The sequence below is a fragment of the Buteo buteo genome, chromosome 1, assembly GCF_964188355.1.
Source record: "Buteo buteo chromosome 1, bButBut1.hap1.1, whole genome shotgun sequence".
Taxonomy (NCBI): domain Eukaryota; kingdom Metazoa; phylum Chordata; class Aves; order Accipitriformes; family Accipitridae; genus Buteo; species Buteo buteo.
Genome location: NC_134171.1, coordinates 20398246 through 20414854, shown reverse-complemented (window position 1 = coordinate 20414854; position 16609 = coordinate 20398246). Strand labels below are relative to the sequence as shown.

The following is a 16609-nucleotide window of genomic DNA, read 5'->3' as shown; positions in this document are numbered from 1 at the left end:
GTTATTGGATGTTCTTCTCTAGCCTCTTCAGACTTGAAATTCTAGCTCTTAACAGCCTTCCTTTCTAAGCTGTGTGCACTGTACCACACCCATCTTGATAGCACTCTGATGGACCCTCTCTGGTTTTTCAACATCCCTCCTGAGCAGCCCATTCCAAAACTGGAAACATTCCAGCATTTAAAGGAAGGGGAGAGATTCCTTTTTTCAAATGTTTCTCATATGTGTCCTTGAGAAACAACCTTACAAGGTTCAGCTGTTGTACATCTTACATACAAACTTAAACTGGAAACTTTAAAAAAAAAAACCCTAGGGAAATAGCTTGGATTTTGATATGATAAAGTTCACTTTCAAAGTGAAGTCAAATGTGGACATTTTTATCTTTTAAGAAGTAATTTGGAAGTTTATGAATTGAATAAGGCAGAGGCTTATGATGAAAGCCAATTCATAATGATCATTATAGCATTGCTACATCTAACAGCATCCTTTTTTAGAGACGCTGTTTTAGTATGCTACTGTTTTACAAGAATGCCACTCAAACATATTTTTTTTAAATTGGAAGGGAAGAAATTATTATGTTTTTAAAACAATCTTCAAACCTGTTGCTGTTGCATGGAAAGAATGTAAGGTAAGCTTTTGTCTGGAGTCCAGTATTTAACAAGAATGTTATTGTAGTTTTTAGCTATATGGACATTGTACAATAGAACAGTTTATGTATCTGTGTTCTTAATCCAAGTCTGAAAGAATCTGTTGAAACAACGGAAGGAAGAAGATTTTTCAGATATGTACTGGAACTAAAACCCCACAATTAGTCAGAGATTTAATGATATACATTCAGGTCTTGCTTTTTTTGGTCAGGTTTTGAGCCAGTGGTGATAGAAAATGTGTTAGAAGGCGATGAGCTACGGACAGACATTGAAGCAGTGGAGGCTAAAATCAAGGCTCTTGGAGCTGAAAATATTCTTTGTGTGCATTCTACAACGTCTTGCTTTGCTCCAAGGGTACCTGATAGGTAAGTCATCTTTTAAGAAGCGTGTTATTTGTTACTGTAAAATAAACAAACAAAACTTCCATGTTTTGAATGTCCATCTTCCTAAAATTGCTTAATTACTGCCAACAATTAGTAAAGATACTTTAATCCCCTTGCTTAAGGAAAATGGCAGGTTGAAACAATGTTGTACTTTCAGAAAAGTCTATTTAAAAAGTGAGAATAATGCAGGTGGTTTTCCTTCTGTCATATAACTGAGGTTAATGATGATCTCTCATGGTGAAATGAATGCCATTTTGGCAGTGGTTTTCTTATGATTTCACCAAAGTAGTAGTAGAATTTCATAGAAATGTAGTCCAGGAAATGTAGTTCCATAGCTAATGCCACATTTTAATATTACTGTTGCCTTTTCTACTCTTCTCCTCTAGCCAATTCTGAATTTTCCTAGGCTGTTAATACAGTTTAAAAAAAAAAAAAAAGCCCTACAGCTAATTTTAAAATCTTTGCTTGAGGTACTCTTTTCTGTATTATATTGATGTTTATAGGGCTAGTTAAGATATACTGATATAAGAAAACTCTTGGAAGTATCTAGGGCAGATGTGCTATATAACATATGATTTCCCCTGCTGTAAGTTATCTTGGTTTGAACATTTGCTGCCTGATTGCATGGTACTACTTCTTATAATTTCCAGCTGTTAAATCATCATTAAAAGAAACTTAAAATACGTTTCATTCTTTCCTGAGATTATGTGTCCATGTACATAACTTGCATAGTTGCTACGAAGATGTCATTCAAGCACTAGCTGAAGCTGAGATGAACATTACAGTTATGGATGGGAAATAGAGCATCTGAGACATTATTTCAATGTGTAGCTTGGTTATGAAATACTTGAAAAACTTCCCAATCTGAAAATGACATGTTGGAGTAGAGGTGCCTAAAGTACTTGGTATATTGAGTCATTTGTTCAAAATGAGCACCGTTGTTACTTGCAAAACTGCTTTCTCTATTGCTTACAAAAATAAGTATCAAGAAGCAAAATCCTTAGGTTTTACAATTGAACAGGTATATTTTTATGGACCTGTATGTAGTACACTGAAGGATGTGATATTAGTAAGATGTCTTTTTTTAACATGGTTTTGAATGTAGTGTCTCAGCTGTTCCACTTCAACTGTTTTTAATTTATAACAAAATTGAAAAGACTTATGTTTAGAGTTCCTCTGCAGTGCGTGCTTTTTTGTTAATTACTTTGTTATCTGGAAAATTTAGTTGAATATTTGCAAATGTAGGAAAGAAACATTATTGACTCTGAAACATGGCAAGTAAAGATATGTTTCACTGTTTTCCTACCTTTAAAAAACCCCAGTATTTATCATAGGTTAACCCACTTGCTAGAGGGAAGTTAAAACCATATAATTCTGTCAGAATACTATGAACATTGCTTGAAGTTGACTTGCAGATTTATTGGCTAACTTAAATCACAGCTATCAAAATTGAGTGGTCTATTTTATAGCTTGGGTAAATGAATCTTTTCCTTATCTGCTTCCTCTTTTTGACATGCAATTGTTTTGTCCTCTGCAACTAAGAGATGAATTATTAGGTAGTGGCACTGTGTTATGATATACCACAGATATAGGAGGATTTGAACGCACTTTCTATTTAAAGGGTACTGTCAACTGTTGAAGGCCATAAGATCCATCTTCCTGCAGGAAGGAAAATCCCTTACAGCATTTCTGGAGTGTACCATTTTAAAAGTCTATTTTTAAATATCTTGCATTTGTAAGGCTTTGTGTATTTGTGGTGGTGGTGTTTTAAAATTTTAAGTAGCTTAGAATCATTAAAAGGTCAGGGTAAGATTTTTTTTATGCCTGTGTACCTATAGCTTTCCTTCGAATTATTATTTAACTTTGTGGGAATAATTCACTAGTGTATAAACCCCTTCCTTGGAAAGACATCAGTTCAGACAGCCTTTTACATGCTGTTGCTGTGAGTTGTGTCTAAAACTATTGTATTTAAAAGAGAATTAAAGGGAAAAAAAAGTGCCTTTTTTAGTTAATGTACTTAGCAGAACTCTGTATCTTGTTACTTTCATTAATATTAGAAGAAAGAGCAAAGCTTTCTTTTTATGAATTTTCACAAACAGGAGAGAAAGAAAGAATAAATTGGAAAATATTTCTGTAAGTCCTATTTGTAACTTTTAAGAATTCGAGTAGTAGCCAAACTTACATGAATGCTTTATTTTTCTGATATGACTAGCAGCACTTCTAATGGTTCATTTTAAGCCTTGGAAGCAGACAAGTGCTGTGCATAATTGTTTGCTTCCCTTGCATAATCACATGTTCTTTTCAAACTGTAGCACTCTCATCCTGTATTGTAATATGGACCTGATTGTTCAGTAGAATATTTTTAGGAAAAATAAAGAGACTTTTCTGTTTTCAGTACTTGTAGAAGCTAGTGTATTGCTCCTTTAAGTCTCAGGAGGTGAGAAAGACAAACATACATAGCAGTACACCCTCTATGTTTCCAGTTTGGTGAAATTCTCAACCTGCACTTGAAAAGAAGTCTGTAAGACGGGCACTGTTTTTCTTTGAGTCTGTTGAAGGTGAGGAATGAGTCTGATAAAGATCAGCAGATCAGAAGGCAAAAACTTTTTCCCGTGTAGTGTTATGTTTCCAAGTATTCTGTTAATGTTACATAGTTCAGGATTTGGGATGTTGATAAATGTGAAAAATTATTGGACATGCAGCTCCTGACAAATATCTTGAATGTAGAAGATCAATACATACATTATACTACTGGTGTTTGCTAATCGTTAAATACTTATAATTTCTTTAGGGATAATACAGTGATGATGATGTTTTCCTAAGGATTGAGGTTCAGAAAATTTAATCTGAGGTTTGCAGCTGATTTTGCATTGCAAAATGACACTAGGCAATGTAATAGAAATAGAATGCAAAGGAATGTCACCTCTTGGAAAATGTTTTCATACTCTGTCACATTTTATATGAATGTCAGTAAATTACAGTGAGAGGCTGTAGAGAAGGAGATAGAGTAAAAATGCATTGGAGGTTTAGAGTTTCCTGATTTTTTTTTAATAATATTACCTTTATCATCACTTTAAATTATTATATATTATCTTATTTTTTCAACTAGATTTATTTCTAAAATATATTTACAAGTTTGGGGAAAATCAAGTGTTTTTTTTAAAAAATAGAGCGTGATTGGAGTGCTTCTGAAAAGGGTACTAAGTACATGTGTTTAAAATGCTGAAAGCCCTTACCCAAAATGACCTATGTACCCATATAAATTCTAGTTTGACTGAGAAATCAATCCAGGCTGAGCTCACTGTGATTTCAGGGGTTTCTAAAGGCAAGTAAAGAGTTGTCTTTGTTTCTGAGTAAACAGTTGAACAAAGTTTTAATTCGTTCATCTCCACATTCAGATATTTTAGGACTTTCCATTCCTTTGAAGAATATCTTTTCTGTTAATCAGTTTTTCTGAAATATGCAAGTGAGATTTCAGCCGAAGGGTTGAAATATTAGTTCTGTGAAATAAACAGAAGCATGTACAAACTTCCTGTTATATGATACTTTTGATTCCCAGGACACATTTTGAAACTTCCATTAGGCTATTTTCAGGTTGAATATTAGAAGAAAAGGAAAAAAAGTATGAATAGCTAAAGCTCTTTTAGTTATCATTAAAGTAGTATTAAAAAATGCTTATATCTGAAGCAGAATGATTTGGGATCTATTTACTGGTTTACAGACAAAACTTTTCAGTGAAGGATGACAAATTTCAGCCCAGGTCAACAATTTGTAGTGTATGTAAAAGCTAACAGAATTTTCTTCTTAACCTTTATAGCTTAAGATGACAAGTGCTGCCTTGAGGCACTAATCAAAAAAGTTTCTTTTCGCATTCTGACTTCTTTGTAGACCTTTCAGTCTTTTAATGGTCTGATTTGTAACATTAGTTACAGTTATCAATGCTTCTCTAAATTACAATTTTATGCTCATAGGCTGGAGGAACTGGCTGTGATTTGTGCTAATTATGACATTCCCCATATTGTCAACAATGCATATGGAGTTCAATCTTCAAAATGTATGCATCTTATCCAGCAGGTAGGAGCTGTGTATTTTCAATAATAATTTTTTTAACAAGTGTAAGTAAATCTCTGATTGTAGACAACACTAGCAAATTTTATCGGATGTTTCACAGCTTTGAGACTAATCCCATGCATGTCTGATATTTGAACAATTTTCTAAGAAAGCAGAACAGAGGGAGGTAGAACTTAAAAATAATATTTGTTATTTCTATTACATTCTTTTTATGTAATAACCCCAAATTTATTTAGGTTTTGTTTATGTTCAAGTGTCTTCCATAATGGAAAAATGTCCTTAATAAGCTTTCTTAAAATATTTCCTGAACTTGTTGATTAAAAATAAAATAATGGGTCATACTTGAATGGGGATTAAGCCTTCAACAGAATGTGAGTTACAGATTTTCAGTTGAAGGTACAAGATTCTACAGCAACACTTTATAGATGCTGTCACTGCTAAAATACTGTTGGTACAGAGAACGGCTGAGGAAACTGGGTTAAGTTCAATGTTATGTTTGAAAAAGTTTAATTTCTGTTGCCATTTAGTTTGAAGAAGGGGTTGCTTAATATCTAAGATCAGCCAAGAAACCTAGAATTCTTGCATTTTTGCTCATTGCAATGTATGTGCACTGTTTCTTCAATATTTCTCTTTTCTCTCAGTTGCCCATGTCAAAAGAATAGGTGGCTATGTTTTTTAACTGGATTCAGGGGATCCTGAACTGTCATGAATTTAAAATATGCCAGTTTTTTTGGGTTTTTGTTTTTTATAATTAAGAAGACATTATGTTATTAACTGGGCACAGACTGACTTGATACATAATTATGACAGTAATGTCATGTTGGCATTTCTAAATCTTGAGAGACTGAAGGATTTTGACAAAACTTGAAGTGATATGTGAAATAGAAAATGGAATATGCTTTATTTGTATATGTTTATTGTATTTAACTTGCACAAGTTTAGTGAAATTCTAACATGAAGGGGGCTGTGGAATTGCTGATTTTTACTGCATGAAATGTATCTAATGATAATCTTTTCAGACTATAAAGCTGCAAATAGAACTGTTATTGTGTTGGTTTCTATGTTTCTTCTTGGCTTCTTGATATGTTGTTTGGGGGGGGGTGGTTGTTTGTTCTTTGGTTATGCAAATGTATACATTTGAGCTCTGATTTGTTTTACATTTATTTACAAAAATTTATTTCCTGCAATAGAAAATGTACTGTCTGTAAGGAAGTAGTTATTAATGAATACTTAGGAGTATGTACATGCTGAGCACAGTGTGAACAGAACTTGCAAGAGTATCATGGGAAAGAGCCTTTGAGACCATTTCATTTGTCATGCTTTTCCTCTGGTGGTTTCCTGTCAATTAAATCAAATGATAGCTGCTGGCATTCATCTTGCCATCAAAAAGCTGACAAACTCGGAGTGCTTCTTCGTATCTCCCATGCACTAAGCTATTAAAACATAGAAATAATAACTGTGATTTAGTTGGATCTGCTTTTTTCACTCCTTTTTGCCATAGGTATTAACTCTGTTTCTATTTCTTGGTTTTAGTTTGCAGTACTTTTAATATGTATGTATTTGAATATACTTTAATATGTATGTTCTTTAATATACCTGTCAGGTTCTGTTATGCTGCATACTTTAATTGTACAGTTCACAGTAGCATCTTACTCAAATTGAAGAAGTACTGCAGAATCTACATTTCTTCCTTTAAGAATATCTGAGTGGTTAGGTATAAGGATGTTTTGTTTTCTGGGAAGTGGGCAAATCTGCCATAGGAAGTTACAAGGCAAGCAGCCTTATAAGAAGGAGTGCTGTCACAGCCCTCTTGTTTTAATGCAAATTTATACATGTATCAAGAAAAAGCTGCTTATTTTCTAATGAAGCATTAACCTGTAGCCTTTTACTGTGAGAATCTGTGAAATGTTTTGGGTCGTACAGTTTTAACTGTATAATTCCCATTAAATTCCAAGGGTTTTCTTTTTGGTTGTTGTTGGAAATAAGCTACACTTAGACTTTCAGGAGCTAAGATCAATATTTTAAATAATAGCAAAATAGGAATTTGTAAGGTACTATGTAAGCAGATAATGGTAATAACAGTGAGCAATGCTAAGAAAAGGTAGTACTATGATTTTTTCATTTTTCATCACAAATGCAATATTGGAGAGAGTTTCAATTATATTTATTTCCATTACATTGCTGTGTAATTATCATGCTATTGCTTGTTTCCTTTTTTCTAACGTATGCTGTGGATTATTTTGTTGTTGTTGTTCCTTTTTGATAAAGGGTGCTCGGGTAGGCAGGATAGATGCTTTTGTGCAGAGCTTGGACAAAAATTTCATGGTTCCAGTAGGTGGAGCTATCATTGCTGGCTTCAACGAGTCCTTCATTCAGGACATCAGCAAAATGTATCCAGGTAACTACTGGTTCGTGGGCCCATTTCATCCCTGCCAAATAACTGCAGAAAGCTTGCTTTTCAGCTTGCTTTCACATAATACTTATTTTTGCCAATTTAATCTGTATATTGGGTTTGGGTTTTTCTGTGGGGTTTTTTTTTTTTTTTTTTCAGGAAGAGCATCTGCGTCTCCTTCCTTAGATGTCCTCATTACACTTCTGTCTCTCGGTGCCAGTGGCTACAAACAGTTACTGAAAGAAAGAAAGGTAAGCTTTCTAGCAAGCAGCACTTTCTTGAAGTCACCTGGTAACAAAGTCTTGGTCAAAACTGCTTTTTGTGGTAAAGCCTGTTTCTGTCTAGAAAGCCATTGAACTTCTGAGCTCACAGCTCTGAATCTGGAAAGACAGTATGATATAATTACTTCTTGGCTAAATGGTGCTCATGAGTAAGCTTGGTTTCTGTGTTGTTTTCCAATCCAGAAAGCTAAACTGAGTCCTGTACTATCTTGTACAGTATTCATATTTGTTGTTCTAAAGTGTGACTAATACAGTGGAATTTTGCCCACAAAAGCTTAATCTGAGAATTACTGTGCTGTGTCATCATGGTCATGCTGCTCCCAGGACTAAGGCATCAGATCGGACAGTCAGAGGTAACCGGGGGTCTCTGCTCTTCTTCATTTGGCCCTATTGTGCCTTTGTGCTATGATGGTGTTTAATTAAGTGTTTGTGTACCACATTCTCTGGAGAATCACAGCTTCTGGTTAGGTTATAAATACTACGCATGGCCACAAAAAGAGAAAAATAATGCCATTTAAGGTATTCACCTAGACACAGAGCTAGGTTTCTTCTCTGCCTCTCATAGACTATATGTTTTATGTTGGGTATAACTGCATTGCACAAACATTCAAGGGGTCTAAGGTTGGAACCTGTACATCTTGAGTTGTCCTTAAATCTGGACATAATACAGGCCTGATTTTGCTATCTTTAGATATAAACACAAAGGATTCTTTTTGTAGAGGGTTTTATGTAAGGAAATGCTGTGAATTAAGTACTGTTAAGTTAATAGTTTTAAATCATGCATGATCTGTTCCATTATCTTATTTAGAAACTACGTTACAATTGTTTGCTGCTGACAGCTTGCTCTGATTACCTGGCAGGGCAATAGTGCTGGATGCTGTGACTTGCTTCTAGTTCCTTGTAGAGGCATCCAGAAATTCTGTGCTGCAATTGAGATCCCATAGGAATAGCTAGACTATAGAAAACCAAACCAGCTTAGTGGCTTTACAATGACTAAGAAGCGATCTGTGCAATTAAAGTGAAAGCATGGCTTCTGAAACACTGAAAGCAGTTACCACTTCTGCCACTATTGCGATACAGTTTCTAACATTTTTTTCTGGACTGTTGTATGTATTGCCAGGTACGGTTTGTATCTTCGTTAAAAGCAAATTGTATTTTTCCCCCTTCACTCTCATCTCCAAAAGAATCTCAAGTGAATTTATCTCTGTCTTCTGCAAAGCTGATTTTTATGTTAGATTTACACTGGTAGCAGGTACATAATGGGCAGTATAAATATTCTCCAAGTCATAAATAATAATTCTTTCATAAATAAAATGTCTTAATGAATAGCTGTATATTTTGAATCATGTCATTTTCTTGGAAGTAGATTTCTAAAGTGAATAAAGCATTATATTTTTACAACTTCAGGTCTTTTTATTTCAAATGTGAGTATACTCTATAAACACAGCCTTATATATGGTGTAAATATGTTTCTTTTATTGAATTTGCTGTAGAAATAGAAACCTTTTTTTGCTTAAATCTGTTTGTTCCTGAATTGTAAAAATGTAATAGTGATAGTTTATTGCCTGTGCTCTGTGAAAGCAGAGGCAGAGCTATTAGGCTCCCAGCAGGAGCTATTTATAGCTTGACATTGAGTACTCCTTTCTATATTGGTGCAGCTACACCTACTCACACAAAAAGACAGCTATAAAAAACTTCAAGTATTTTTTTTCTTTCTCTTCTTACCTTATCCTTATTCACATGAGTGTTACTTCAGGTTATTTGAGCTCAAGCCAGAAAGACCAGAATATTACTGAGAAGAGATTAATCTCCCACAACCAAGGAAAGAAATAGTCCACTCAGATTTTCTTTTACACAGATGAACTGTTTAATATAGGAAGGTAAGAGATTGTATGAGGGAGAGGAGCATGTACATGGAGTGGGATTTTCTGACAAGCTGGCAGTCGCGGGGTGTGCAATTGTCCAACAGTATGAGATTGTGTTATGCTATGAAGGAGTAAAATGGGGCGATGTATCTGAGGACAGAAGAGCAAGGGAGTAACACACATGCTGTCCAAGTGTCTGAATAAAGGTTGCCATATATGAAAGCTTAATAAAGAATGTTTTCAATAGTCGTATTTAGCCTTGATGTTTCCAGAGAAAGGATGGAAGATGACCACCAACAGTAATGTTTTCTCACTTGTTCCAAATTTTCAGTAGTCCTCTTTATATGTTTATGTGGAGTTTAGAACAGTGGTTTTCTGATCTGAGTAGAGGGTTCTAGGTCATTTTGTAATGCAGATAATGACATCTGATCAGTAGTCAAATCTGTTAATTCTAGGTCCTTTTCTAATCCAGATAATGACAGCTGATCCGTAGTCAAATTTGTTAATATCTTTGCTTTTAAAGAACTCATTTTATCTAAAGGTTATGATTTTGTAGCAACTCCTTTGACTTCCTCAGTACAGTTTATGTTGTGTCCCATATTCTGCATTGTCAGGTCTTAAAACTCACTATTTTCATGTATGTATTTGTGTGTCTGAACCAGGCCACATGTAGCAAATATAGAATCATAGAATCGTTTGGGTTGGAAAAGACCTTTAAGATCATTGAGTCCAACCATCAACCATGCCCACTAAACCATGTCCTGAAGTGCCTTGTCTACGTGCTTTTTTTTAATACCTCCAGGGATGGTGACTCAACCACTTCCCTGGGCAGCCTATTCCAATGCCTGACAAACCCTTTCAGTAAAGAAACTTTTCCTAATATCCAACCTGAACCTCCCCTGGTGCAGCTTGAGGCCATTTCTTCTTGTCCTATTGCTTGTTACTTGGGAGAAGAGACCAGCACCCACCTCACTACAACCCCCCTTCAGGTAGTTGTAGAGAGCGATAAGGTCTCCCCTCGGCCTCCTTTTCTCCAGGCTAAACAGCCCCAGCTCCCTCAGCCGCTCCTCACAGGACTTGTGCTCCAGGCCCCTCACCAGCTTTGTTGCCCTTCTCTGGACACGCTCCAGCACCTCCACGTCTTTCCTGTAGTGAGGGGCCCAAAACTGAACCCAGCATTCGAGCACCAGTGCTGAGTACAGGGGACAATCACCTCCCTGCTCCTGCTGGCCACACTATTTCTGATAAAAGCCAGAATGCCGTTGGCCTTCTTGGCCACCTGGGCACACTGCTGGCTCATATTCAGCTGGCTGTTGACCAATACCCCCAGGTCTTTTTCTGCCAGGCATTTTTCCAGGCACTCTTCCCCAAGCCTGTAGCACTGCATGGGGTTGTGATTGAAGTGCAGGACCTGGCACTTGGCCTTGTTGAACCTCATACAATTGGCCTCAGCCCATCAATCCAGCCTGTCCAGATCCCTCTGTAGAGCCTTCCTACCCTCGAGCAGATACAGTGGTTACACTGTGCAATAGCATAAACAGTAGACTTCAATTGACACCTTAGAACTGATGGAGAGCAAGGACCCTACGTTCAGGACCCTACATACCAGGTTTAATACCTGTTAACTATTTTCCAATGTGGTCCATTTAATCCATTTAAGTCATTATTATACTGATATTACTGAAGACATGATGGCTTCATTTTGTTTTCAGCAGTTACAAATTTCCTCATTAGACTTTCCTTAACAATCTAATGATCAAGATAATTCTGATTTTCTTAAATGTATTTCTGTGTTACTTGGGATGTGATGGAGCTTTTTATATCTGTATCCATCTGTCTGTATACTTTCTAAGAGTGATTAACTGGAGTAACTTTTATGTCCTTATGGAGTATGTATCTAAAATATTTAAAATCACCCTGAGTAAGAGGACATTGTTTGGGTTTTACAATTCAGTAAAATACTGGGTTTACGTTTCATGGTTTATCATTGATTTAATTATTCTGATAGGAATAAATTATTTGTACAGTTCAGTGTGAGTTTATATTGCTGCTGTACTTGTGATTGAGTTTAAGAAGAAGAGGAGAAAGCCATTTAATGCTGGATATTAAAATTACAAAAAATCAAATATTCTTACAAGACAGACATTTGTTACTCTTTTTTTTGTCTAGTCAGTTTGCTACACTAGTTTGTCAAACGTGGGAATATTGCAGGATTTTCCTCATGTGAAATATGTGGAATCATATTCAAAGTTTAGAGTGGCTGGAGGCAAGATAGTTTAACTGAATGTATTCATTATCTTAAATGATGTTGTGTAGCTAAACAAATGCCAACTATGCATGGAAGCTTCAAAGAGGCCTACATACTTAAAGCATGTATTGGAGAGCTATGGTCCACAAGGAGCCTGATCGCAAGGTCTTACAAGTGCTGAAGAAAAAAATATGTTGATTGGTGTTGTTAAGAAAGACCTTTTAAAAAAAAAGAGTGTGGTGATTGTCAGCATTAGTGTTACCGTATCAGGTTGGCAAGACTTGCTGGGCAGTTTCTGTTGGATTACTTTTATATGATACAAAGATTTAAAAGTTCCATAACTAATTTCATATTTTTAAAACTTTCCAGTATATTATAAATTCAGAACAAAATTCTTGATCTTGCAGTGCAGAAGAATCTATATATGAGGGTATGTGGTATATGTAAGTATCACACATGTACATGAACAGTTTCTGTCGTGTTTGGCTGCATTTCAAGAAAGTAAGCCTTCTACTGGGGCTCTCTGGGGCATGTATTAACAGGTCTCCATGCTCAGCACAGCAGCCTCTCTTTGTCTGCATGAAGTGGTGTGCCAAGTGGTCTGATCAGTTCACAGGTCAAATAGAGCTGGTCAGTCTAATACGCAAAGCAGAAGAGAGGCTATGATGGTTGCGTTATAAACAGCTGCTGCTGCAAAGTAATTTAGGATGGGACCAGATCAGTCTCAGGTATGGCATATGAGAGTTGGCAGTCTGTATCTAGTACAAAGAGGTTATAAAATTACTCTTCTGCTTTGTCTTCTTCAGTGCTGTGAACAGCTATATGGCTCTTCTCTGAGGACAACTCATCTTTTCAGATAAGACTGAAGTAGGGAGGAAGGCAGAGTGTTACAGACTCTGAGCGTAAGCAAGCTGGGTGGTTACACAAAAGGTTTTCTGGCCTTCATTAGTTGTCTGTCTGTCACTGATATGGGACTAATGGCATATTTAGTACCCCCCTCTTCTGCTTTTTTTCTGGAGTTACTGGCTTTTTCCTTACTTGTTTCCCTCTAGTTATTTCCAGTTGGAAGAACAGTGCCTATCACAATGGAACAACAAATGAAGGGTCACCCATATTAGTGTAGTTTCTATTAAAAAATAGCTTTATAATGTAAATACAGTATGATTCAAATATTTTTAATAACTGTTACAAAACTTGAAAACATTTTTATATATGTATGTGGAAGTAGGCCATTTTGTCCAAATAATTGAGTCATTTGGCACATTTGATACATATACCATTGTTGACTTGTTCTTCATACTTTTTGAGGTATTTTATTGTTTTAGGTGCTAGAAAGACCAGAAGAAGTGCAAGATGTCTTCATGGAGTTTAGCATTCATTTCACTAGCCTGGTTAGGTTTTGTGATAAGTTTCTAAGGGGAAAGAGTGAGTTAAATAATGAAACTTAACTGACATTTAGTGCTTGGGTTGTTCAATGCAACTTTAGCATAATAGCTTCATTGGAGAAAACTTGAGTGCCTACCACAGAAAATCAATTATGTAAGAGCTCATTTTTATATAATTGCTTAGGGTGCTTATAAATTTTCCATGTAACAGAAATATTTTATAATAGAGGTTGGTTATAGATTTGACCTCACAAAAATACTGCTTTTTTCCTTTTTTTTTGGAAAGGCCGTTAATCTGTTTTGCAACAAACTGCTTAACTTCTGAAACTATAAAATATCTAGAGGGCTTCCAATGGAAAGATGAAAAATAGTGTCGTTCATAAAAATAGGAAGTTTTGGATTTGTCTTCAGGTGGCTTCAGTCAAACTGATGAAAATACATACTTGGGGTGTGGGGTTTTTTTGCTGTCTCTCCATTCTCCCTTGTTTTAACAAATTCCTATGTATGTAAAGGCTCACCCTGTGACCCAGGTATTTAATCTTAAGTTAATTTAATACATCTATACAGTGGGTAACTGGTTATACCAACTTGCAGTGCTTTCAGTAATAAATACTGTAAGAGATGCATCAGAGGTACCACACAAAAATTAATTACTTGGCAATTTTTTCCTGTTCCAGTACAGGTTTTTCTCAGTACTAATTTCACGAATATCTCCATAGTTGACGCAATTTATGTGTATTTCTGTAATACTTTGCTTCAGTTGTAGAAGTAAATAGCCAGCAGAGGGAGCACAAATTAATTTATGATTTGGATTCCAAAAAAATACTAATAAAATGGCTAACACATTGGTGATGTTTATTGTGGAAAGCAAATAAGAAATGAGTAATGTGTTTATATTCAGTGAGGGACCAGAAAGAAGGCAAAAATGTCTGAACATTTGAAACATAAATGTTCTTCAGCTTCACGGGGTGAACTGTAAATAAACTCTGAATTGAAACCATAAAATCACTTGATTTACAAACACCTCTGAAAAATAAGAATGATTTTTCACAAATTTCAACTTCTGATAATTAACCATAGATGCCTCCCAAAATTTTTGTTGTTGTTCCAAGTATTGCAGAAGTTTTATTCTCTTGTTGAATCAATAGCCTAATTTGTTTAGACAGTAAGATGGTACTTTTTCCTCTCTGACTGAATTCATTCTGTGGTATTAGGAAGAACAGGTAAAGAGCTGTGTTCACTTGGTCACTCATGAAGTGAGACTGGGTTCACTGCAGTGGCTCAAGAAAAGCAGCTGTAACATTCTTTTAACTTAGCTACCACAAAGCTCATTTGGTTTCATAAGACCTTTGGGAGGTTCTGCTCAAAAACATAATTTTGATCACAAGCTGTAATTTGTATCTGTCAGAGTCCACAGGTCAGAACAGGATACTGGTCTACAAACAGAAGAGGCAATACTATTTAAAGAATGAAAAATCACTTGTCAGGTCCAGAAATTGATGAGGATGCTTAAACAGGCAGTCACATTGAAGCAGATGAGCAGCACAATCTTTATGGCCAGAAAGAGGAAAAATCTGGTGTTTAGTATCTTTCAAAAAGACCACCCAGTGTCTGTATCTTTCTGCTAGTTTTTATGAGAGACTAAGCATTAAAAAGAATGGAGAAGCCAAAGAATATAGTAAGAAGAATAGTGTTTATTCTCACTCTGTCCAGAAGTATTCTGAGCTGATAGGTGAAGAGGAAGATATTAAACTGAGGAAGAGCATGAGCAATTATCATAGATTACTACTGGGGAAAAAGGGGGAAATAAAATATGGATAAAGTAAGAGAAGCAGCCTTTTATGTGCAGTGTGACTTGTATCTGAGCCAAGTGATTTATAAATCTCAGTTTTATGACACTTTCACAATAAAGGTGCAATATAACTAAGTGATAGTAGAAATTCAGATATCTCCATTCTTTTAGTAGGCTTGAACAGGAGGGGTTGGTCCCAGGAAGAGGACTGGCTACACAATAGAGCTAAATATTCAGGAGAGTATATATTGTGTGAAACAAAATACATTCAAATGTGTACTCATAGCCATCTCCTTAAGAGACTGTCTTGCCCTTCTCATACAGAAAAAGTCTATGCACTAGTGGTAATTATGGTTGTGTGATACATGGTAACAAAATGCACTACTTAGTCTGGAATGTATTAATAGAGGGAAAACAAAGTAAGGAGTAATTTGCCATAATGTGGCCATCTGTGATGGTAAATTTGTTCTCTGTGGCTTAGGGGGCTAGGGTGGGGGAAAGCTCCTGCGGGAGCGGGGTGGGGTAAGACCTGCTGTGCAGTGGGAATCTCTTCAAGGTTCCTAGGTTTCAGGACTACGGAGAGAATGACTGACATCCCAAGTAGAGCAGATAGAGAGCTTTGTACCAGCTTGAGGGGGAATAACAGTGTTCAGGAAATGGAGCTGTTTCTTTATAGAATGATTTCAGAGAATTGCCTGGTCCACTTACTTGGTACACATGAAAAGAGGATCAGCTGGGCACCTGTAGGTTATAATGGAGGCTTAACAGTTTTGTGAAATAGGTACTATTTTCTCTGTTTGATGGCTAATAACAAAAATATTGCATCTTTTTTTCCAGGAGATGTTTTCCTATCTTTCAAGTGAGCTGAAGAAGCTGGCAGATAACCACAATGAGAGACTGTTAGACACACCACATAATCCCATTTCCTTAGGTAATTGTTGTTTTTTATCTTTTTTTTTAAAAATTCCAATATACTGTGCATTCATAATGCACTTTCACATACAGTTCCTATATATTAAACATTGTTCACTACACTCCATTAAATTGTTCTTAGGCTGATATGGAACCGTTGAACCCAATAAGGTAACCTACTATAAAAGTAAGAGTAGTGACTTGGGCCCTTTATTTTTTTTACAGAACTGCTCCTGTCCAACATATTTATTGTAATCAAGACAGGCAGAAGGTGTTAGCATGCAGTAATACTTTATAAAAAAGTAGATTTAAAAATCAGTTAGGTTATAATTATTTTGCCCATCATCTTATAGTGCTGTAGAAGAGATTATGGAATTTCTACTCAAGGTATTTGTTCTAACCAAAAATTCTGCTGAACACCAAGGTAATATTGCCTACCTGTACAGAATCTACCTTACATACAGTCTAACCAAAGAAGTAATCTGTGGCAGCTTGTGGGAAAACTAAAAATTATGAAATGTAGTATTCATATTTGTTTTTTTCTTTGTATCTGAACACAAACATTTGGCTAGATTTTTATTGTTGGGAAACAGCTCGTCCTCTGTGGTTCTTCTTTGGAGAAAAAGAAACTTTGTA

At 35.8% G+C, this 16609-nt stretch overlaps 1 protein-coding gene across 1 annotated transcript in view; it reads left to right on the top strand.

Moving 5' to 3' along the window:
* SEPSECS (Sep (O-phosphoserine) tRNA:Sec (selenocysteine) tRNA synthase) overlaps window positions 1-16609 on the top strand; it is a 29525-nt gene that overhangs the window by 6104 nt on the left and 6812 nt on the right. Inside the window, exons 5-9 of the mRNA XM_075023936.1 lie at window positions 856-1009; window positions 4999-5101; window positions 7367-7496; window positions 7650-7741; window positions 15899-15992. Coding sequence (XP_074880037.1) covers window positions 856-1009; window positions 4999-5101; window positions 7367-7496; window positions 7650-7741; window positions 15899-15992 — 573 coding nt within the window. The remainder of the gene's footprint in view (window positions 1-855; window positions 1010-4998; window positions 5102-7366; window positions 7497-7649; window positions 7742-15898; window positions 15993-16609) is intronic.